Source organism: Alligator sinensis, unplaced genomic scaffold, assembly GCF_000455745.1.
Source record: "Alligator sinensis unplaced genomic scaffold, ASM45574v1 scaffold462_1, whole genome shotgun sequence".
Lineage (NCBI taxonomy): Eukaryota > Metazoa > Chordata > Crocodylia > Alligatoridae > Alligator > Alligator sinensis.
Window position 1 is genome coordinate 145,153 of NW_005842741.1, and position 24,805 is coordinate 169,957.

The 24,805-nt window shown below is 44.3% G+C and overlaps 1 protein-coding gene across 2 annotated transcripts in view; it reads right to left on the reverse strand.

The window, feature by feature from the left end:
- The window catches only part of NPAS2 (neuronal PAS domain protein 2), an 88,108-nt gene that overhangs the window by 58,661 nt on the left and 4,642 nt on the right, over positions 1-24,805 (reverse strand). The window contains exons 1-3 of one of the 2 annotated variants that reach the window (XM_014525067.2): positions 21,744-21,805; positions 19,736-19,827; positions 14,568-14,657 (exon numbers count right to left, since the gene is read on the reverse strand). In XM_014525067.2, coding sequence (XP_014380553.1) covers positions 14,568-14,657; positions 19,736-19,827; positions 21,744-21,786 — 225 coding nt within the window. In that variant the 5' untranslated portion in view covers positions 21,787-21,805. Of the gene's footprint in view, positions 1-14,567; positions 14,658-19,735; positions 19,828-21,743; positions 21,806-24,805 lie in introns of those variants that run through there. The other variant, XM_014525066.2, reaches the window with a different exon arrangement.

Sequence of the window (24,805 nt, forward strand, 5' to 3'; positions counted from 1 at the left end):
TTTTTCCCTGGCTTCAGCTGGAAAAGTGACTAAAAAGAAGTGGTAAGATTAAGTAGTCCTCCTAACAGCTTTAACATACATCCATGGTATTCTAGACAACCTCACACTGAGCTGGCATACTGACACAGCTTCACGTGTTGTGAGAAAGGCTGCTATCAGGCAGTATTTCATGTTGAAAATCTGTTAGCTTGATATGAAACTGGCAAGTTATTAATCATTATTATTTATTTATGTGTTTACTCAGATGGTGGTAGCACTCACCAGTGTGCTTTCCAAACATGCCTGCTGCTCTGCATGCAATCTACACTTAAGCTGGAATATGTATTGAAATATTTTGAAATAGAGTTCGAAAACCATATTGATACCATTTATACATACAGTATAATATAGTATAGTATAATATTCTGTCCTTGGCTGTATTAATTATATTTTTATTATTGCCAATATATCTATTGCCATTACAGCTGGATTTATACACAAACACACCCCTCCTCCACCCCCACTTTATATGTATATAAAATAAACTGTATTATTTAATTTCACACATATACAGGAACATATAGATTGTGGTCTACATTGAGTGATCCACCGGTGGAAAACAAACATGAGTCCTACCATATAGTAGAGCTAGAGTCCTGGCTTAGCCTCTGACTCACCATGTGGACTTAAGAAGTCACTTTTTCTTCCATCTATTCCTCTTCTGTAATGTGTAAATATTACCTATTGCTCTGGGGTAGTGTAAATTACTGTCAATGCAAGGACTTCAACTCCTCAAGCATTACTGAATTGCTAATTGTTTTTACTCAGCAGTACATATAAAGTTGATGTAAAGCTTTTTGAATTCTGTGGAGCTGTAGCTACTTATAAGAGCCAAGCATTTGGTTCTCCATATAGAATTTAAAATGTATTATTAATGTTAACAATATTTTCTGATACATGATATGCATAGGGTGGTCCTGTCCCATACATGTGACCTGCGGATCTCTTCTGCACAGCTGCAAGGGAATTTTCTATTGTTCTACTGTGGATGAGTTTAGCTATGTGCCTTTGTGCCTGTCATTGGCATGGTATGTTGATGGGTTTCACCAATACACCAGAGTCTGTAACACTGATTCTTTTGACCTGGCCACCCACTGGATCTGGTACTTAAAGACTATCCTGGCATTTATTCCACTGAGGAATGCCAACATTTTTTATGGCCATAAACAAATATACAGAAATAGTTGGCAGTGCTTGTCTGAAGTTAGGCAGGATAGATTTGCACCTTACAGACTATATTTAATCAATCTATAAGGTGCAAATAAACAAATATACCAATTTACATGACAAGTCCTGTCCTCTGTAGAGTTCAGGTTTGCAGGCATGCACATTAGAACTAAAAACAGAATTCCTTGATTGGCCAAATAAAATATACACCAGGAAGCAAATATCCCACAAATCACACCTGAGTCACAGGAAATGATCAGCAAGCTAATCTTAGAAATCTAATCCTGGACCAGATCCAGCAGGCAAGTTGCAGGTAGGTGACAAGGGAGACAGCCAAGAGTGTAGTCACTAAACCAGTCACAGACACAGATGCATCAGGTTGAGAAGTATACTTTATAGTTTTGTCCAACAGTTCTGCAGGTATCTTTTGGCAGTTGGGGAGCAGGAGCGAGGGGAGCACGGTGCACGTGTGCCACCCACACGTGTACCTGCTTACCTCGGCGGAGGCGGCAGCAGCGGAGGAAACCAGCGGCGGGGGCAGCAACAGCTGATTCCCCCCTAAGATAAGTGGGGTAGACAGCGCAGCACAGCTGAGGCGGATCTGGAGGGGAAGCCCTTCGGCGACGCCTTAGCTCGCCCGGCAGGGAGCCGCGCGCGAATAGTGCGCGCAAACAGGCGCGCTCTGTAAGAGCGCGCCGGCGTTCGCGTAAGGCGGGCGCGAGGGAGCTGCACAGGGTAGCTCCTCCAGGGAGTAGGCAGCGGGCGCACCTCTGCGGCATGGTGATGCAGACGCGGAGCGCAGCTGCCAGGGGCCCTGCCCGGGGGCTGCCGCCTACCACGGGCTCTTCTGAGGCCTCCACCCAGACGGAGCTCATGGTGGAGTCGGTGGCCCCTTGCCCCCCTGTCTGCGGAGGGGGCTTGGCGGGGCCCTGGGCGGGGGTGGAGCCTGGTGGTCTCCCGGCCTTTCCCTCCTGTGCACGCCTTAGTGCCCTGGAGGAGCAGGTGGGTGAGCTCCAGGCTGCGGTGAGTAGGCTGAGGGGGATCAGGGAGGCAGAGGACGAAATTGATGCCTATTTCTGTTCTTTGCAGGCCCGGTCGCCCATGGTACAGCCCCCACAGGAGTCGCAGCCATCGCTGGAGTGGAAGATGGTGCCCAAATCTAGAGCTGCTAGGCGGGACACCATCCCATAAGGATAAGAACAGACTGAGGACACTCAGGACATCTTTCTTGATGAGGTCAAGATGGGTTGGTACCAGCCTCCAAAGGGCAGTTTTCTGCACCTTCACAGCATCAGTGTAATCGATCAGCAAGACTGTGGTTTTGGGCAGTGGCATAAGTCGGGCAGAGCAAACATGGCAACCAGCCTGGGCGCTGACTTGGGGTGGGATGGGTGGGACAGGGGAAGGACAAGCAAAAAAAGTGGTTGTTGACAGCTATGTGATTGCAATTGTAAACTGCAGCAGCAACTGGAAGTCACTGCTGCCCCTGTGTACCGGGCACCTGGCTAGGTCCCTATGCTGCTGGTTTTGACACTTGGTAAAGTCCTTCTGTAACCCAAAACTAGTATAAGAATGGAGCTATAGTGGCTGTTGACTCACTGTGTATCTCGCGCAGACTTGTAATCAACCTAAACTAGTGATTAGTGAAAAGATGCCTAGCAAGCTAAGTTTATGCCTCTTCTCTGTTACCGTGTGTGCTTAGCACTGCTACAGGTATCATTAAAGCTCTCCCTGAGTAGCACCAAGGGCCTAGAATGGTATAAACTCAAGTATATGCTCTGAGAACCTAATCAGCATGTGCATGCTGGTTTTGTCATTTGGATATTTGCATTGTAGGTATTTGCACAAGTGAATATTAAATTTGGTGGCATCACTTCTATAAGTTTGGTCAGACTTTCAGGTAACTACATGTAACCACATATAAAAAGTTACTTGTATGTAGTATACTATAGTTACTTTTTCTTCCTGTACATTACCTCTTCACTTAAAGCCATGTTCCTTATTCTGGCATGCCTGTGGGTATCAGGGGGGGGGGTGGGACTTTATGTCAAGGAGCACTACACATCCTCTGCCAGCAGTATGGGGTCAGGGGAAGGGCGAGCTGAAGTGCTCTGGGTCAAGATCCAGGGGGGGCAAGGCGAGAGGGATTTGACGGTGGGGGTCTATTACAGACCCCCCAATCAGGAGGAGGAGCTGGACAGGGAATTTTCAGGCCAGCTTGCGGAGACACTAAAAGCAAGGGATGTAGTTGTCATGGGCGATTTTAATTACCCGGACATCTGCTGGGAGGAGCAGTCAGCCGGGACGGACCGCTCCAGGAGGTTCTTGGCCGAGTTGCAGGACCTCCACTTGATTCAGGAGGTGCACAGTCCCACCAGAGGAGATGCTCTGCTGGACCTGGTCCTGGCCGCAGGCGACGACCTGGTAAGAGGCCTCCAGGTTCTTGACCACCTGGGCAATAGTGATCATCGCGTGCTGGAATTCACCATCCAGCGTAGAGTGTCAAGGGCCCGCAGCAAGGTGGTGGCCCTAGACTTCAGGAGGGCCAACTTCAGTGAGATGAGGAGATTAGTGGGAGAGGAACTGGGGTCCTTGAGGGCAGAGGAACTCAGCGTCCAAGAGGAGTGGTCGTTCCTTAAGGAAACGATACTCGGGGCCCAAGGGGTGTCCATCCCGACAAGAAGCAAGGCGGGCAGGAGTGTCCAAAAGCCCCCCTGGCTCACCAAGGGTGTCCGGGAATGCCTGCTTGCCAAAAGGGTGGCGTACGCCCGGTGGAAGGGGGGTGTAATCTCCAAAGAGGAGTATACCTCCTCTGCTCGGGCCTGCAGGCGGGCTGTTAGGAAGGCCAAGGCGGAGATAGAGCTCGGATTAGCGTCCAGGATTAAGGATAACAAAAAGTCCTTTTTCAAATATATTGGGAGGATGAAGAAGGCGCCGGGTAATGTGGGGCCCCTGCAGGATATGCGGGGCAATCTGGTGGTTGCGTCAGAGGATAAAGCGGACCTCTTTAACCAATTCTTCACCTCCGTTTTCTTGTGCAGGGACCGGGACTTCCCTGCTGTGATAGAAGCCGGACGCGAGGGGATCGCCTTCAGACCTCAGGTTGGGGAGGACCGGGTTAGAGAGCTTCTGGAGGGGCTGGACGCGTTCAAGTCAGCGGGTCCGGATGCTCTCCACCCCAGGGTGCTGAGGGAGCTGGCTGGGGTTATTGCAGGGCCCCTGGCACGGCTCTACGAGCGATCGTGGTGCTTGGGCCAGGTGCCAGATGATTGGAAGGTAGCTAATGTGGTCCCCATCTTCAAAAAAGGGAAAAGGGAGGACCCGGGCAATTATAGGCCCGTCAGTCTTACCTCAATCCTGGGGAAACTCTTTGAGAAGATCATCAAGGAGCACATTTGTGATGGGCCGGCATCAGAAATGATGCTCAGGGGCAATCAGCATGGATTTATTAGGGGGAGATCATGTCAGACCAACCTGATTGCCTTTTATGATCAGGTCACAAAGGCCATGGACGCAGGTGTCGCGGTGGATGTAGTCTTTCTGGACTTCAGCAAGGCCTTTGACACCGTCTCTCACCCCATCCTAATTAATAAACTAGGCGACTGTGGCATAGATGCCTACACAGTCAGATGGATTGCAGATTGGCTGAAGGGTCGCACTCAGAGGGTGGTGGTGGATGGATCATACTCGACTTGGGGGGAGGTGGGTAGTGGAGTCCCCCAGGGCTCGGTCCTGGGGCCTGCGCTGTTCAATTTCTTCATCAGCGATCTTGATGTTGGGGTGGAAAGCAACCTGTTTAAATTCGCTGATGACACCAAAATTTGGGGGGAGGTGAGCACGCTAGCAGGGAGAGAGAGATTGCAGAAGGATCTGGATAGGTTACAGGGGTGGGCAAACAGGAACAGGATGTGTTTCAATACGGACAAGTGCAGGGTGCTGCACTTGGGTAGTAGGAACCAGCAGCACACTTATACGATGGGGAGCTCCCTACTTGAGAGCACGGAGGCGGAAAGGGATCTTGGTGTCATTATTGACTCCAAGATGAACATGGGCCGACAATGCGAGGTCATGGTTGGCAGGGCTAACCGGACCTTGTCGTGCATCCACAGGTGCATCTCGAGTAGAGCCAGGGAGGTGATCCTCCCCCTCTATGCGACGCTGGTCAGGCCGCAGCTGGAGTATTGTGTCCAGTTCTGTGCGCCCCATTTCAGGAGGGATGTGGACAACATGGAGAGGGTCCAGAGGAGGGCCACCCGCATGATCCGGGGACAACAGGGCAGACCCTACAGTGAGAGACTGCGGGACTTGAACCTATTCAGCCTCCACAAGAGAAGGCTGAGGGGGGACCTGGTGACCGTCTATAAACTCACTAGGGGGAACCAGAAGGGTTTGGGGGAGACGCTGTTTCCCCTAGCCCCCGCTGGCATAACAAGGAGTAATGGGCACAAGTTGATGGAGAGGAGGTACAGATTGGACATCCGAAAAAACTACTTCACAGTTAGGGCGGCTAGGAGCTGGAACCAACTTCCAAGGGAGGTGGTGCTGGCCCCTACCCTGGGGATCTTTAAGAAGAGGCTGGATACCTACCTGGCTGGACTCATTTGAGTCCCATTTTTTGTTTTTAGGGTTCTTTTGTTGTTCTCCCGCCCTGGCGGGGGGTCGGGCTAGAAGATCTATTAGGTCCCTTCCGACCCTAAAACTATGAAACTATGACAACTAGTGGGCACGCCTACACTAGATGCTTACTGTGCAGTAGCCTAATAATGCTGTGCAGCAGCGTGACAGTCAAAAACCATGCTAATATACTACTGCACAGTGTTAATAGTCTAATGTGCAGTAAGTGTCACAAAAAATAATGTGCCGGCACTACTGCGCAGTAACTGTAGTTACATTTAGTTAGTACTTCATTAAGCAAGTGCTAAACTAAATATGCAGTGACTACTGTGCATTAATGAACATGTAGACATGTCCAGAAAGACTCATTGCTGAATGAGGCAAGTAAACCAGACAGAAGCTGTATCACAGCAACTACTAGCAGAGTGCCAAAAGAACTACGGTGCTGCATAGCTATGTGGCTATACTTTGGAGCTATCCTACATTTTCTGGTTTGCAAATCCTGTCACCAGAAACGTCTACGTATTTATTCACACTTGATTGCAGGAACCAAAACACCAATTGTACCCAAATGGGTCACAAATGTATCAGCCCAAAACCAATACAGGAAGACTTTATTTAATTGCAACATATGTTCTACACAGCTCAAAAATATGTGTAATTTCTAACATAGCACTTTTTCTCTTTTCTGTTAATCTTGGAGGATTTGGGTGCCTAATTTAAACTGCTGGATGACAAGAATTCAGAGACTGAAATAAGAGGATTTCTAGCAAGCTGAGGGTGAAGGACAGGGAATAGACAGGCCTCCCTTGCAATGCCACGCTGCTTGTAGCGGGCAAACTGAGTTATGCTCAGGCTCTTAGCATAACTTTAGGCCTTCCCGGAACTAAGCAATTAAATTGTATAGAGTGCCTTATAAGGTGCTTAAAAAAATGAGTGCTGTGATTGGTATGGTGGGCTAACCAGGCACAGTAGTTTCCCTAAAAGGAAAGAAAACCAAAAAGGGAATAGGATTGGAGTACCTTATATAAAAAGATGAGGTAAGAAACTTGAGGATTGGACAGTCTGAGATGAGAAAGTTACAAAAGTAGTGGACAAATACAGAGACAGTGTGTGTTTGTGTTGCCACCCTGGGAAGACAGGAGCAGCCTTGGAATTCTTGCTTTGAGTAACAAGGAATCCAGAAACTAACATCCCACACACCCAGCAGAGGATCTGAGGCTGGTACCACCAAAGGTCGCTGTTGTAACATCTAAGGAACCGCTCACCAGCAACTTTCCCTCTAAGGCTTAGTGGTCCGTGAGCATGCTGCTCCGGTCTGTGAGTGCGCTGCTTTGGTCCGTGAGCGCACCGCTTTGGTCCATTCCCGAATTGGTCTCGCCTCCCTATTTCGGCATGCTGAACAAATTATTCTCACAGCATTATTTGGTAGAAAAGAGTCTTGAAATACTAAACTATATATATTATATATTTAATTTAAAAAAAATTAAAATATAAAACCCTACCAAAACAGAAATGTTTATGTATAATTCTCCACCTGAGGACAGCATGCAAAAGAGTGGATTTCATGTGACAGATATAAATCACATCATTTAACATACTCTGCAAAGCTCTCAGGTACTGACACACTGAAGGTATGCCTGGTTTGCCCTATCTGGCAGATTTCATCACTCTTACAAAAATTATCAATACTGCCTCCGTGCCTCTGAAAGCAGTGTGGAGCCTTGTGAGTCCTGCTACTGGGCAGACAAGGCAGCGAGGAGGCACATGGCATCAGGGCTCGGGGCAAAGCTCACCCAAAGGGGCTGGGGAGCGGAGCAGTTCCCCGGAGCTAGTAGAGCCTGCACGGTGCGTGGCTCTGTCTTAGCCCCAGCCCCTGCCCCTGCCCCCACCCCTGCCTCATCTTGGGGAGGAGCCGCTGCCAGCCCTGTGCCACTCTCTCTCCCCGTGTGGATGCCGGCATGGTGAGGAGTGGAGCGCAGCTGATCAGTAACTTACCGCTGGCTCCAGTGCCTCCGCTGCGCTCCAGGTTTCTAGGAAGCCACAGCCCAGCTCTGCTCTGGGCAGGTGTGCAGCATTAAAAAGTTAATGAATAGCAAGATCTTTTTTTTGTGCGTGGCCACGCATGCACGCATGTAGCTTAGAGGGAACCTTGCTTACCACATTATATTGCAAGGATAATTATCTTGTAATAAGCCTAGGGGTTACTAATAAAGTTCACTTGATACCAAATTGGATGAGGGGCCATGTCAATCCTTGGTGGTCTCTGTTAAAAGGAATCCTGGGGCAACACTGTTCAACCTCCACCCTGCTTCTTCCACACCAAACCCCACTTTGGATTGGTCTTTGATATTCTGATACTAATCTGTTTTGTAAGGATGTACCACTTCACTCTAGCAAGAATACAGTATGTGAATGTTTGTTCATGGGGTTATGTCCTGGTGTATTTGAGGATACACTCCTAAGTCTCTAGCCTTTGCTTATGACAATAATCCTTGCAGAGCAGTTGCAAATTGCTAGTAAAGATCCCTGCCTGACTCTGAGAACAGCTAGAAGTAATAGCTTTAAGAAAAGGTTGTCTTTTCTTGTGTTAACTATAGTATTTGTTAACTATATCGCATATCGCAGTATGTAAGACAGGAGATGGCAGATCAAGGCGTTGGATTAGATGACCACTCAAGGTCCCTTCCAGCCCTACTTCTTTATGATTCTATGATAATACAGAAACATGCACAATCTATTATGAATGGCATGAGTGGATCTAGGATTTTGAAAAGGGGGTGCAGATGGTGAGGTGCATCATGGCATATAACATAACACCATTTTGCTCTGGGCAAAAAGTAGAATCTTTACTAATATGATAGGGTCCTAGAGCTGTATTACTCATTTTAAGATCAACAAAAAAACAGATATAACTTTACTGCAATGTGCATAAATTCACTATATCATAAATTCTGTATTAAAAACACAACAAACTAGGCAACAATCAAAATTTGTTTTTTAGTCCTCTAATCATTAGAATTAAATGTACATCTCTTTCAGATTCATAAAACAAAATCCAGCTGTCTTGAATATCTTGACAGTGCATCTAACGCTTCACTGACAGTTATTTCCATACCTACAGGCTTGGCAATGCCAACCTGACCAGCACTATGAATTCTGTATTAAAAACACAACAAACTAGGCAACAATCAAAATTTGTTTTTTAGTCCTCTAATCATTAGAATTAAATGTACATCTCTTTCAGATTCATAAAACAAAATCCAGCTGTCTTGAATATCTTGACAGTGCATCTAACGCTTCACTGACAGTTATTTCCATACCTACAGGCTTGGCAATGCCAACCTGACCAGCACTATGAATGAAAGGGACCTGGGGGGTAATAACAGACCACAGTATGAACATGAGCCGCAATGCAACGCTGTAGCCAGCAAGGCTAACATTACCCTGGCATGCATCAATCAATGCTCTCCAGAAAAATCAAAGAAGTGATTGAGAAAGTTCAGAGAAGAGCCACCTGTAAGATCAGAGACTTGCGCGGCAAGCCATACAAGGAAAGGCTGAGGGATCTGGGACTCTTCAGCCTGAAAAAAGAAGGCTGAGGGGGGACTTGGTGGCAGCTTACCGCTACATCAGAGGCATACATCAAGGGCTCAGTGAACAACTGTTCACCTGGGCACCCGAGGGGAAAACTACAAGTAATGGTCACAAACTCCTGGAAGACCATTTCAGGCTCAACATTAGGAAAAACTACTTCATAGCTAGGGAATCCAGACTGTGGAGTAAGCTCCCTCCAGAGGTGGCGCAATTGCCTACCCTGGAAATCTTCAAGAGGAGACTGGACAGTCACCGTGTTGGGGTCACCTGACCCCAGTTGTCTTTCCTGCTTGGTGCAGGGGACTGGACCTGATGATCTTCCGAGGTCCCTTCCACCCTTCCAATCTATGAATCTATGAATCTACAAACCTGAGTTAATGCTCACCTGAGTTAATGCTTTTAGCAAGAGTTAAAAATGCTTTGCAAGGCTGTGAAATAGGAGCTACATTACCAGGAGTTAACAGAGAGCAGAATTACAAAAGAAAAGAGCTTGACTGGTGGAACATTAAGACCATTAAATATGAGAAGGAGCTGTTAACACCAGTAGAATGAAGAGTTTAGAAGAAATCAGATAGATTACAATGAACCGTGTAGACAAATGACTCCTTCACTGCTGCCTGAATAGAAATGCTGCTGCCATTGCCAGGCAATTAGTTTTAAAGTTTGGGTGGACCAAGAATCAAAGTGGAGGGGTGGGGGATGACTGCACCACTGCACCCACCCTGGATCTGCCTCTGATGAGTGGTATCTCATGTTGTTGTGAAACACTTCAAGCTCTGGGCAGACTTAGTGGAATATTGTCACTGAGTGATCACCAGTCTTGGTGCAAAGGTTCGATCTCTATTTCAACCAAACCTAAAAGTGGCACCTATATCCTGTAGGAATGGGTAATTTAAAAATATAACAAACCAGAGCAAGAATTCCTTGCATAAATTAACTGTAGGCGGGGTTCTTACTTTAAAATATTTCATTCTAGAATGTCAAGGAAGCTGCATAAAAACAGAATGGAATTTATTTGTTCTGACTTCAGAAATGTATAAAACCAATCTGGTCTTTCACATTTTTGCTGAAATAAAAGATCCTCAGCATCTCAGTAATAGCCCCAAGGGCTCCCTGCTCTGTGTCCTGCCCACTCATGCCTTCCTCTTGCCCACAAAAACAGCAGTACTACAGTAGTTCCTTCTGCAGACACAGAAGGAGGAGGCTGGGCTTGCCCTTTAAACAATGAAAAATAGCTTACAAACAGTTTCTGAAAGCACACAATATAAGCTATAATTGCTTTTAAAATAGTGATTTAATCCACTTTACAATTATAAAATAATATAGGCAGCCTGGGACTAAGTTATCGCACACTAAGGGTGCATGTGCAAAATGTGCCAGCTAATTGCATGTGCAATCAGATCTTGTAACAGATGTATCCATTTGTATACTTTATGCACACAGATTAATTTATTAAATTCTCAGCTGCCTTTCTATGGGTGCATAAACCTGTTTGGTGAGGTTGTTTTACACACTGATTTTTTTTAATTGATTGTATAAGCTTAGGGCCAGATTTACATTGTGCTTTATGTCTAGTGATACTTGATGTGCATTCCCGTGCCTAAACGTTAGGGACCCATAGAATTCAGAGACATAAACTAGGAGTCAAATTTCTATATACTTAAATGGGGAGGCCTAGAATTGGTATTTACCATACTAAGCATGTTGGGCAGAGAGATGACTAACCAGTCAACAGGAAATGCTGACAGGATGTGTCTGTAATCTCATCTCTCCTCCAGACTCAGGCAAGCAGATAGGTGCCTAGGAGAGGCTGGGATTCCCAGCTGAATCCCCTTCCTAGACTCCCCTACCCTAACACTGTACTGAGAGGCTCTGCATCCATTCTGTGGAAATTAGCTCCTGAACTGAAAGCAGTAGAGCCAGCTTAGTGCCACAGTGTACACATGCCAATAAACTCTTCTGAGCTGCACTCAGTGGGCAGTAAGAAATGCAAGAGATAAAGCAGGCAAGGGGGAGACTGACTCTTGAGGCCCATTGAAGACAAGCACTCACCTGGGAAGAAGGGAGTCCAGGCTTCTAGTTTCTGCTCCTGGGTCTGCTTATGCTTTTTTTTGCAATACGTAATCACAGGATAAACTACATAAACAGTACTGGGACCAGGGACCAGAATCCAGAATTCCTTTCTGCCTAGTGGTTACACTTCAACAGGATAGATGTTGGGTTCACCCAGGCTAGCTTCGCTTCTAGCAAGGTGGTTAGAGTACTCTCACAGGGGTGGGAGATATAAAACTGAAACCTGTCAGATCCAGGGGAGCCTAGAACAAGCCTTTCATTTCATAGATTTCATAGACATGAGGGCTGGAAGGAACCTCGGAAGATCATCGAGTCCAGTCCCCTGCCCCAGGGGCAGGAAGTTAGCTGGGGTCAAAGGATCCCAGCAAGATAGACGTCCCCAAGTGAATGTTCTAACTAGTAGATTATTATGCACAAGAAAGCACCATTACCAGCCTTTTTAGGGAAGCTGGCTGCAGGTGCTGAAGCCAGAGTTCATAGATTCATAGACTGTTGAAGGGAAGAGACCTTGTAGCTCATCGGGTCCAGTCCTGCTGCACTAGGCAGGAAAAGACAAGGGGGTTAACTGATCCCAGCGAGGTGACTGTCCCCAGCGAGGTGAGTTATTAGGGGAATTCTGAGGTTGCCTACAAGATTGGGCCCCTTAGGAACACAGGCATATGGAAGTCTAATATCTGAATCCCAAACAGCTTTAGGCAGAGCTCAGGCACCTCCTACCTGCTCAGTTCAGCTAAGAAAGCTGTGCCTCTGAGCACGCAAAGGAGCACCTAGAACAGTGGTTCTCAACCTGTTTGCCATAGTGGGCCGCACTTGTAGCTCTCAATGTGTTACACGGGCCACACCCACACAACTTAATTCCATTTATGTGTATCCATTTATAAATATTTTAACAGGATGTCACATGGGCTGCAGCAGTGCACTGACTGGGCTGCATGTAGCCTGTGTGCTACAGGATGAGAATCACTGACCTAGAAGATACTGGGCACTTCAAGTTTCTGTGGATGGCATTCCGAGACTCATGTGCCTAAATTCCAGATGTGACTAGGGTTCCTAGGTTCCATCACAATACAAATCAGAAATAACAACACCTCAGTTTTCTTATTTGGGACTGGATAATTTGCTATAAATTACTAGCACATGGGAATAGCTGGTTTTACATTTAGGGCTCTGATTTAGGGAAGTGCTTAATTCCACCTTATTCACATAGAGCTTAAGTCTTCAGAGATCGCATCTACATGAGATGCTGACTGAGACGCCCAAGACGACTGCGCAGTAGCGTCATGTAGCAGAAACTGCGATGTAATGCTACTGCGCAGTAGTCTTGAACTACCGTGTAGTCAGCGTCAGAAAAAGCCAGTTGTCAGTGCTACTGCACAGTAATGTGGGTTACTTGCAGTCATTTAGTACTTGTATAATTTTACAAGTACTAAATGACTGTGCAGGACCCCATGTCACTGTGCAGTAGCACCGACTGGCTTTTTTGTGACGCTGACTGCGCAGTAGCCCAAGACTACTGCATAGTAGCATTGCATCATGGTTTATACAAGTACTAAATGACTGCGCAATAACAACAGCACAGTCAGTGTCTTGTGTAGATGTGGCCAGGGAGACTTAAGCATCCCCCGAAGAGGAATGCTTTCCTGAATTTGATTCAGTTTCCACTAGAAACCAGAAGCAAAAAAGGGAAAAAAAAGATAAAAAAAGAAAAAGGAAAAAATTTCTCCGCATTACTGAGACAAACATCTCATAAGACTTGAAAAGTACAGAAACCCCATGGAAAGAAGCGGGTAAACGAAGGCCCAACAGATTGCAGGACAGCATGAAGGGCTCTCTTTCTGCCCGCATGTGACAGAAAAGTGGTAGATTACTGAGCTCCTGTGCTGTGGAGGATTAAAGAAAAATGAAGTAGGTGGATTTAGCTACTGCGTTACTGTTGCATAGCAATATTCCTGCGTTCACCAGTAACCTCTTTATTCCATCATACTTGTTTTTCACTTGAGAAGAAAATAATTTCGGATCATATTATAGCATGGTAGGATATGTTAAAAATATCTGATGTGATGCAACCCATTTGACTAAAGTGACAGAGGGAAAAACATAACTGCACTTTTCCTACGCAAAAGTAAAGGAAAAAGAAAAAGGAGTGTGTAATAGAAGTATTTATTGGCAGGGAATTTAGAGAATGAGAACTGAGCTATTAAAAAAATAAAAAGAAGGATGGATTGATGCCTTATTGTACCATTGACCCCATACCAGATTATCAAGAGGAGCACAGTTAAAAAGCAGCCCCTTCTCTCTTGTTCCTGAAGATAGACTCAGCAAAGCATAGCACATCTGTTTCTTCCTAACACCCAGTAACCCTTACACACAGAATCACCGAGCACCAGCTCCACCCTACCAGCATCCTCTTGGGAGCAGATTGCATTCCTTTAGGAGGCACCAGATGAAGCAGACCTTCACCTCCCTTATAATTTGATGCCATTTTTCAACTAATTAAGGATGTCATCCTGTTCCACTGAATTCAATGGCAACCTTGCTTTTCACTTCAATGGAAACAGAATCAGACCTCAGTAAACCCATTAACATGCCACTGCCCTCACTTGTACCATCCCAGCTTCTGCAAGCCATTTAAAAAAATTTTTTTTAGAAATCAAAGATGAAAAAATTCAGTCAGGTCATCCTGTCCCTTTCGCTGTCGGAATATCCTCCTGAGCTTTGTCCAGCCTAGTTTTAATGCTTCACAACAACAGGGAACTGAAATGTATGAATCACACTTGAAGGACAGAAACCTAGCTAGATAATTTTTCTCTTTCTTGAAAATCAACATTTCTTATTTCATCAAGAAAAAAAGATCACCACAAGGCAGGAAGAAAATTCACAACATTTTCATGAAAATGTTTCTCCTATTTAATTAGTCCTAGAAATAAACAGAGGTCCCAGCCTGTGTATGGGTTCACAGTGAATAGTCTTACCAATGTCAGTGTCACTCACTACTCACAATATTAAGCACTACATTCAGTTCTTGATGTTTGACCCCATAATTTGTATTTACAAAACAGCACGTCAGAATTACTCACCGGTAAATGTCCAAGGAGAGGTGTAATGCTGTCAGAGACATATATGATGCTTCCATCTGTGGTTACTGCTATAATGAAGCCATCTAATGCCTAAGGGAAATACACATGTGGAAAAGACAGGGGGATATACTTAGATAGTTTCATTGTCCATTTTACCTTACCACCGTATTCTTATTAGGTTGTAGAGACATTCTCTCAAGATGTGGAACAGTAATTCTCTGATTTCACAGTCTAACTTTGCTTATACAACATTCTTTGTAGTATGGTAAAAAAATATATTAGCTGAGGCAACCAAAGGCTTGTGGGAACATTTCATGTATATATTTTTAAATTAAACACACATTTTAATCATGCAAAATGACTAAGCTTGGATTCTTAGAAGCTATTAAAAGAAACATTTTAGCTTTGTATAAATAGCAAAACATCACAAAAGGATGTAGCACCATCTCAAATGGTAGCTCTCCACAAAAACATTAATCTCCATTTGTGTTAATGTAAACTGTATATTATTCTGCTTTCATGTAAACAAAAGAAACATAAGGGACCAAATAAACTGTAGCCTCAGTCTGAACTGATTTTAAAGAGTGCAGTATTAGATTATTTATCAGGAGTGACATTTAGACCTGAGCAGAGGACCACAGTAGGGCTGTAGCAACACTTAGGTCCCACATAGCAGTAGATTCTCCAGCCCTCATATTTAAGTGAAGCATCAGCCTCTTACCAGCTCTCTCTGCAGGAGATTCTATTTAAAACTATTTTCCCCCAAAGCCTGTAACAGCAGACTCCATTTTAAGATAAACCTCCTGCACACGTGTCTAAACCAAGGTCTCATCTACTCCAACAGCAAAAAACCCACAACAAATCAAACAAATTAAGAAGCGCTTACGGTACGTGCTCAAATATAATTCATAACTCCCACTGACTACTGTGGGAGCAGGTTTGGAACAATAAATCAATTCATCTAAAGTCTGAAACTGCTGCCAGTCATTGTAGTACCTGAACAGCATCAACACTGTGAACATTAACTAACTGGATCAGAGCTCATGTGTGTGGTACTGAATATACTTGTTTACAGCACAGGTAACAATCAGATTATTGTGACAGCTAAGTTGCAGTTTGTATACCAAATCTAGGGAGTACTACCACTTGATGATGATGCTACACTGCAAGACCCCCAAGTCAAAACAGTGTAAGGGGTTGATCTTGTGAGCTACTAAATATTTTTATTTTCCACTGAGGTCAAAGAGAACGATGGGTGGCTTGGCCCCTTACAGGAATTCCCAAAACGTTCAACCAATGCTATCCAGCTTCTAAGTGGCTGGAGACTGCACACTAACCACAGGCCACAACAGGGCAAGCCAGGGACCTCCCTGAGTCACATGCCGTACAACCACCCCTGCTGCACCACATGGGCGCACCTTCCCACCAATGCACCATGAAAGCTCTTCCCCCTTCACTGCTGCACTGTGCCCCTTCCCACTGCTGTACTGCCCCTTCCCACATGGGCACAGCCCCCTGGCCCACCACTGCACTGCATGCCTACACTGCCCAAGGCTTGTCCTCAGCTCCTCTGGCACAGCCCTGCCCCAGACCAGCTTGTGGTTTGAGCTAAAGCAAAGAAGGGAGGGGCAGCTGGGCAGGAGCCCAGGAATTGCATTTAATCGCACAAGGGCCACATGTGGCCCCTGGGCCACCAGTTGGACAGCGCTGTATAAAGTAAATGTTTTAAAAAATGGTAGTTTTTGAACAGACAAACAGTTTTCCTCATTTCCAGGGCTGCTGAGCACCCACAACTGTATAAGTGTATGGGATCTGCTGGTGCACGCCAAACCTTTGAAAATTTGGCCATTAAGTTCAGTGGAAAAGGGCAGAGGGTTTGCAGATGTACTGAGAATTTGTTCAGTACCTCTGGAAACCCTCTAGCTCTTCTAATTTTAGTTTGGTTTTGTTAAATTTAGGTGCAGGTAATGTTGTTCTTTAGTACATTCAAAATGTTTTCTAAAAACATGATTGCTATTAACCCATGGAAAAGATAAGTGGTTTTGCAATGCAGCTGGATTGTGCATGTTACTATGGTGAAGGTTTTTTTTATTAGAGGCTTTATTTCATATCTGATGCAAATTATACAAACTGACTCGCATCTGAATTTCTGTGGTAAAATCAAGCTAATGTATGCAGACATAATTCTGTTTTGTTATTTATTTGCAAATAGTCCTATTTAGGACAGCAAATCTCTCGTTAACGGTTATTCAGCTGTAACAATCCAAGACGTACAGGTAGGGTCTAATACTGCTCCTGTTTAAGCTGACTGCAAATTTCCCACAACGGAGGATAAGGGTACTATCAGGAAAGCAACCATTTTACTGTTGACTTTCCATTTGTTCTTTTAGGCTATTGCTTGAAGTGGACCTCAAACTTTTATAACTGGACAGAGAATAATATCAAACAGAATCTTATCCAAACGTTAATGAAAAATGTCTCTTGGGGGGAGATGAGTCATGTGGAAGGGAAGCAAAAAAGGGGGTGAGAAGAAGAAACAGATAGAAAAAGAATAACTGACTTACTAGATCAAAAGGATGACCTGATATCCCCTCAGCACTAGCTCACCGATTATGAAGACTCATAGTATTAAACATGATATGGTTATTTATATGATTAAAAAAAATAAATTTACTCATGTTCAAATCTTTTCTTGACAATTATGACAGTAGCATGCAAAGGTCCAGGCCACTAAATCATCCAGACATTCATGTATTCCTGTCTCAAGGAAACATTTTGTATTCATTATAAAAGAACGTATGTACGCAAATTCCTGTGCATTGAAATGAGAGTGTACAATTATGTCGTTTAAATGTGAATTAAGGGTCTCTTAAAAACTGGTATACAATATATAAGGGATGGAGAGCCATATAAATAGGAACCTACCTAACTCATGGTGAGAAAAAGCAATTTTTGTAGCTTGGTCACAGCCCAAAGAGCCAATTTCATGGTTATTTGATGGTTGCCCTACCTCTTGGTGCTGACTCGCGGAGATGCTCCATCCCTTAGCACTGATTGGTGGAGAGACTCCAGGGGAAGGAGGGATGAGGGGGTGACCACCATCTTGACTGCTGGCTGCTCTTTGTGCAGCCCTGCCAGTCAGTGCTGATTGACAGAGAGTCACAAGGGGGCAGCTGCCATCTTGGCAGCTGCCTTTTGTGCTGCCCCACCCAAGTAGGTTGCAAAGCCAGGCCACAGGGGCAGAGAGGACTGCTGGCTCCCACTGGGGAGCCAGCATTTTATTTTTAATAAGATTTTTTTTTGGTTGCTTTCCTGGGAAATTGTGGCCAATGCCATCTTTTGCAGTGATTGTGGAGATTGCCGTTTTTCATGGTTTCCACAAAAATTACAAAACTTTGATTTAAGTAGGCCCCTGCGTATAAAATCCCTGGATGGATTCTAACAAACGAACACTTGTGAGATACGAAACTATTAAGTCTTTTCAATTTCATAACGTGGTTTTCAAATTCTGTTCCATGGAACCTTGGGGTTCTGCGATAGGTCATCAGGGGCTCTGCAGAGATTGGAGGTAATGGCAGAGCAGGCTGGGAGTCAGTGCACCACCGCTGTGGGGACAGTTTGTCTGGATCAGCATCAGTCTTTAGGATAGAGGTAGGGGATCCTTGACAGAAGAAGTGATATGAAAGGGTTCTTCAGGAAATTTGAAAACCACTGACTTGCATGCATCAGAGTCAATGGTGAGGAAAATTAAATATTTAAGGAGAAGAAAACTAAACATGACAAACTAAAATGTAATGCTGGCAGAATGTGTAGCTATCCCCTCTTTTGCAGGGTCAGCGGCTGCCTGACTTTCTACTCATGCCCACTGTTCCACTGATGCCTGCTGACTGTTTGTACCTTTGAGCACCTACCATTTACGAGGAGAGACTAGAGAACCTGGACCTTTTCAGCCTCCGCAAGAGAAGGTTGAGAGGCGACCTTGTGGCTGCCTACAAGTTCATCACGGGGGCACAGAAGGGAATTGGTGAGGATTTATTCACCAAGGCACCCCCGGGGGTTACAAGAAATAATGGCCACAAGCTAGCAGAGAGCAGATTTAGACTGGACATTAGGAAGAACTTCACAGTTCGAGTGGCCAAGGTCTGGAACGGGCTCCCAAGGGAGGTGGTGCCCTCGCCTACCCTGGGGGTCTTCAAGAGGAGGTTGGATAGGCATCTAGCTGGGGTCATCTAGCCCCAGCGCTCTTCCCTGCCTATGCAGGGGGTCGGACTCGATGATCTATTGAGGTCCCTTCCGACCCTAACATCTATGAATCTATGAATTTGAATCCAGTCTTTGGCACTTTTTTTAAACTCATACAAGCGCTCATAAATCACAACATGAGAAAACAAATAAGCAAAAATAAAATAAGTGATGTACCAACACCAAGTTAATATTTATATTTTTTTGTATCAGGAAAGATAGCTCTCTACAAGGTTGTAATTATTTAAAAGAAAAAACCAAATTTGAGCAGCTCATTTGCATTTCATATCAAACCTACACAAAGATTGAGTAATTTCCCTAAAAATCTTGATTAGATTTTGAAGCGCCTATTGTATATTTAAGAAAGGCTATGTATAAGTATGCTATAATTGCAAAATGACTGTGCTCCCTGTTTATAATAAAGATCTCTTAGCAGCTTGAAAATAAATACAGTAACACTGAGGCAACACGAACTGTCATCTTGCATGCTTGTACAGCACCTGGCACCAAGAGGTACCTGGTATGTTTGCCTTTTATATGCTACTGAAATATAAATATTAAATGATAACAGATGTACAAAAAAGAGAAAACGACTGCTTTCTCTTTTCCTCTCCAGAATGTATAATATTTAAATATTAAATATTTTGTGTGTTACTTTTAAGGAACAGCTACATAATTTTTTTCTACTACAGACTTCTATTACCTACACCGCTTCCGTATAGTGGGGAACTAATACTACTGTGGTTGTTCATGCATAGACATGTACAGGTTTCAAGTCCTTATTTTAGAGGCACCTCTGTGTAATGGCGGATTATGGTAGAATCTGAAGTTCTTCTCTTTTTGGGATCAGAGACAAAGTTCTACTTTAGAAGAATATGTACATTCATATCATTTAGACATCTAGGCAAAATTACATGCATTTTTACCTCTAACATCAGCTGTGTGAACTCTTCATTGCTGAGAAATGAAGGCTTCCAATCTTGCTGAATTTCACAAATCTCTGTCTGTGCTGAGACTTCTAAAAACAAAATTAAAAAAATCACTTTATTTAAACCCAAAGAAAAGCATGCCTTGGAAGATCATGTACAAATTGCTGCCATATGACTTATTTTTTATTATAAAAATATTTTTAAAAATATAGAGATTTGCAAGAATAAGATAGGCTTGCAGTATGAGAATATAGAGAACATTCTCACTGAGCCAGATCCTAAGGTCTTTACTCAATTTGCATTCAACCCAACTACCACTGACTTCAGTCGGTTTGATGGGGGTGAGTCAAATGAGGCCTGAATGAAACCAAAAGCAGTATAAGAATCAGAGGGAGTATCTATATAAGTCATTTACTGTGGAGCTGACTAATTAGCTCTGCAGTAAAATGTCACAGTCTACATGTGCGATGCTATTAGAACAGGGTAAACTAATTAATTCTGCTGTAGGATAGTACTGTCAGCCACAAGTACTAGCCAATAGGGCTGTGTGAAGGTCACTGATTTGATTCGGAGGAGATTTGGCCTGACTCAGTGGCCGAATCTCTGAATCCGAATTGAATCAGGAGCCTCCAATTCAATTTGGAGAGATTCGACGATTCAGCCATACACACAGCTTTATGTTTTTTCTACGTACTTCGAGGTACCAGGCGTGGCTCATGAACGCTGAGATGGTGGGGTGGATGGAGCGTCCCATGGGAGCCTGGGGGGGTCCCCTGCGTGCTCAGCAGCTGACCCAGAAGTGGACCAGAAGTGCTTCAGTCCATTTCTGGGACTGCCACGGAGCATGCAGGGGACCTCCCCGCCCCCCAGCTTGGCACCCTGGGTCCCCTAATGGCTGATCGCCAAGCCAGGGGTTGGGGGGACGTCCCCTGTGCGTTTGGCGGTGGACCCACAAGTGGACTGGAAGTACTTCTGGGTCTGACGCCGAGCGCGGGGGGGACCCTCCCACGCTCCCATGGGACGCTCCATCCACTCCACCATCTCAGCATTCATAAGCCATGCCTGGTACCTTGAGGTACATAGAAAAAACATATAAAGCTGTGTCTATGGCCGAATCACTGATTCTCCAAAGCAGAATCGAATCTTCAGGTTCAGATTCAGCCAAATCAAATCAGGACACTGATCCAGATCAGCAAATTGAATCACTATCCCCTGAACTGGGCTGAAACCGAATCTGAATCATATACTGCCTGCTTTGTACACCCTTACTAGCCAACAGCAGAGTTATTTACTCCACTACAATGTATGTGTAGATACTGATGGGGCTGGCTGGTGCACGAGGGTGCTTCACTGTTGCCTAGCCCTGCACTAAAGCACCCTCATGCACCAGCCAGGGCCTCTGCAGCATGTTGAGCTGGGTCCAAGCAGCTCCGGGCTGGCAGGCTGACCCTCAGGACCCGCTGTCAACTGGGGCTACTCCAGCCTGGATCAACATGCTGCGGTCCCGGGCACCTGAGCAATAAACTCTGGCATGACTGCGTCAGAATTTATTCAGCCGCATTAATATCATGTGTAGATCTGCCCAGAATATATTAAATATGCAATTACATCTGAGTAAGTTCCAAACTTGGTATGGGAATTATAAGGAGCTAGATTCTGGCTTATGGTGTTGAGTAGTGGGCAGTGACCAAACTTTGAAGAAGGCAGAAAAGGGGTTGTCTCTCAAAAAGCACAGCCCTTTCCCCCTTCCTCAGTGTACAGGTGAAGCATTAGAGGTACAACCATCACTTGCAATAGAACAGCCCTCTTCATACTCCCTGCACCCAGCTCCTTAGGGCAGTGCAGAGCACGGGGTGGGGCAGAAAATTATTTCCTTCATAAAGCACCTGTTCATATGCAACCTCCTACCCTTTAAAATAAAAAACTGAACTGCAAACCTGCCTGGAGGTTTCTGCTAGTGTTCTGTTCTGGCATATGTAAGACTGTCTAATAAGTGCTCTTCTACCTTTTAAGCTTCCATTTGTCCTCGTGGACTCCAAGATGAACATGAGTCGGCAGTGTGACGAAGCCATCAAAAAAGCCAATGGCACTTTATCGTGCATCAGCAGATGCATGACGAATAGGTCCAAGGAGGTGATACTTCCCCTCTATCGGGCGCTGGTCAGACCGCAGTTAGAGTACTGCGTGCAATTCTGGGCGCCGCACTTCAAGAGGGATGCGGATAACCTGGAGAGGGTCCAGAGAAGGGCCACTCATATGGTTAGGGCCTACAGACCAAGCCTTACGAGGAGAGACTAGAGAAACTGGATCTATTCAGCTTCCGCAAGAGAAGGTTGAGAGGCGACCTTGTGGCTGCCTATAAGTTCATCACGGGGGCACAGAAGGGAATTGGTGAGGTTTTATTCACCAAGGCGCCCCCGGGGGTTACAAGAAATAATGGCCACAAGCTAGCAGAGAGCAGATTTAGATTGGACATTAGGAAGAACTTCTTTTTCCTGCTTATGCAGGGGGTCGGACTCGATGATCTATTGAGGTCCCTTTCGACCCTAGCATCTATGAATCTATGAATCTATGAATTTGGAGGAGTGCAAGTGCATCATAATTATGAATCATGGCTCCATACTTAGGGCTGAACCCAAATTAGAGTTGGTTGAATAATCTTTGTTGAATAATGTATTCCAAATAACTTCTCCAACAAATATTGTTTGCTATCAATGCAGGTAGCTAATTCATTCATTCATGCCTTTGTCATACATTTTTTTTCATTAATTTCACAATTAAAAAAAAATGTTTGCTTATTATCTTAGTATTAGCACCTTTTTAATAAAAGTGAAGCTTTAATAAAGGTAACAGCACCAGTGGTTCTGTTAAGACTGAATGCAGTATATCACTGCTACCTGATAATTAATCTAATCTATCGACCTATATGAAGTAATTAACACAAAGTTCTCTTCTAAGGGAGGAGACGGACTGACCACATATATAAAAAATGGATGAAAAATATGAAAGGTAGTAAACTTGTAACCATGTCTGTGTAATGGCTCCTGGAACTAAATCAAAGCATCTACTCAAGTATGAGTTAGTACTATATTTTAGAGCTCCAGCAGTCTGCTTCTCAATAACAGTATACTTAACTAACATTCAGCATGCTGTAGTTGTCATGATACCATAGTGCAATGGCCCTACGTGACCAGAACATTACTACATATGTATTTTAGCTTATGTATGGGGTGGGGTGAGGGGGAAAGAATCAGCTCCAATGATCTCTTAATTAGGGAATATTGCAAGGTAGATAAATAACATGGAAAAGCTCTCATACTTAAAATATTTTCTAGGAGAATTCTGAAGGTTAACAATCTTTTTGGATTAGAAAGAAAGGGATTGTTTATTGAATGGGAAGTCTGAAAACTGATCTACTTTTCTATTAGAATTTAACTCTTGCTTTCGCATTCTGACTGTAAGAGAAACACCACTTAATAAACAAAATAAAACTATGATCACCCACACTGGAGATAAAGTAATGTTTTTAACCTGTATTGGGAATTTCTGCATTGTGGTGCATGACTAATATTGATTTCAATTTTAAAAAAGAATTTTTGCCTGACCCCTTTTTTAACAACTGCTCAAAATAATAACACTTATCCAGCCTCTCCACAGAATTGTAATGATTGTGTCTGTTCACTCTTACCTAGTTGATCTCTATATTAAATAAAGTGTATTTTTAAAATAAATTATTGGGGCAGCCAACTACTCTGTCTACACTTATTCAAACCCCATGTGGTTGGCTTTTTAAGCGAGCATATTAGCGCTCTCCTTTGCTTTGCCTTGGGCAGCTAAAAAAGGATACATTATTACTGTCACATTTTAATAGGTATATACAATTATCAAAGAATAACAGGTACAATAAAACTTTCAGATGTCCCAGTCATGCCCTCCTGCAAGAAATCATCTTGTCTGTGGCAGACTTTTATTAAAAAAGAAACATCAGTCTAACAACAGAATAACTGTAATTATTTCCTCAGAAAGTTTGACATTTGTGACTTCATTATGCTGGGAGTCATGGTATAAGAGATTTTATGTTCTCTTTCATTACGCCCATATCTCTCAACTGTGAGCGGGTGGAAAGGTTGTCAAAGGAATAAAGGAGAGCAAGTGGCACGGTACATTAACTCGCTAGGCAAGCTGCTCTGTGAGGTCAAACCCCTTCACACACATGAAATCCTGCTTTAGTCGACAGGATTTCACAGGGCCATGGGCACTGTTAACTTCTGGATATCTTGGGCCTGATTCTCACAGGAGCAGTGTAAAAAGGCCTTGTTGTAAATGAAAATCAGCCGTGGGTGACTTCAGTGGTATTCAAATTTTGGGCTGAAGCCCAAAGGGGGCCCTCAGCAGGCTGATCTCGTATTTGCACAAAATTCCCCTGCCAAGAATCTGAAGCCTTTGCAAAGCCTCCAACGAACTCCTCATGATGCACACATCTCTCATGGGACATGTGAATACTAAGGGGCAGAAAGATGTGCCTATTCCCTGGGGTGGAACGAAGAGACAGCAATTCAGTGAAAACTCTGCAAGGCAACTTTGCAATGCTCCTATCAGTTTTCTGCACCACAAGGCATTTGCTCACCTCACAGAAATTCCAAACACCTCCGCACATTTTAAGTTTTTGCTCAGAGAGGCCACAAAGATTGGATTAGCAGGGATTAGTGAAGAAGACTGAGACAGTGGTAGAGCTGCCACTTCTTCTTTTTTTCTTTTAAAATAAAGAGGTTCCCTTTGGATGTATTCAAAAATAAAACCATGCCCTTCCAAACCTAACTCATACAATGTACCTGAAATTTATGCAAGGACAAATTTAGTGTTTTCTTATGCAAACTGTGTGGAATTTGTACATGCTAATGCTTATAGATGCATTTTCTGAACCCTATGTTACAACAGTGGCTCTTAATGACAGAGTTTTCCACAGTCTGCAGGGGTCACAGTCTCCCTACAGTAGTCCAGAACTGGAGAAATACCTGGGTTCCCACACCTATCTTTAGAATAGCTGGGAAAAATATTTTGCTCTTT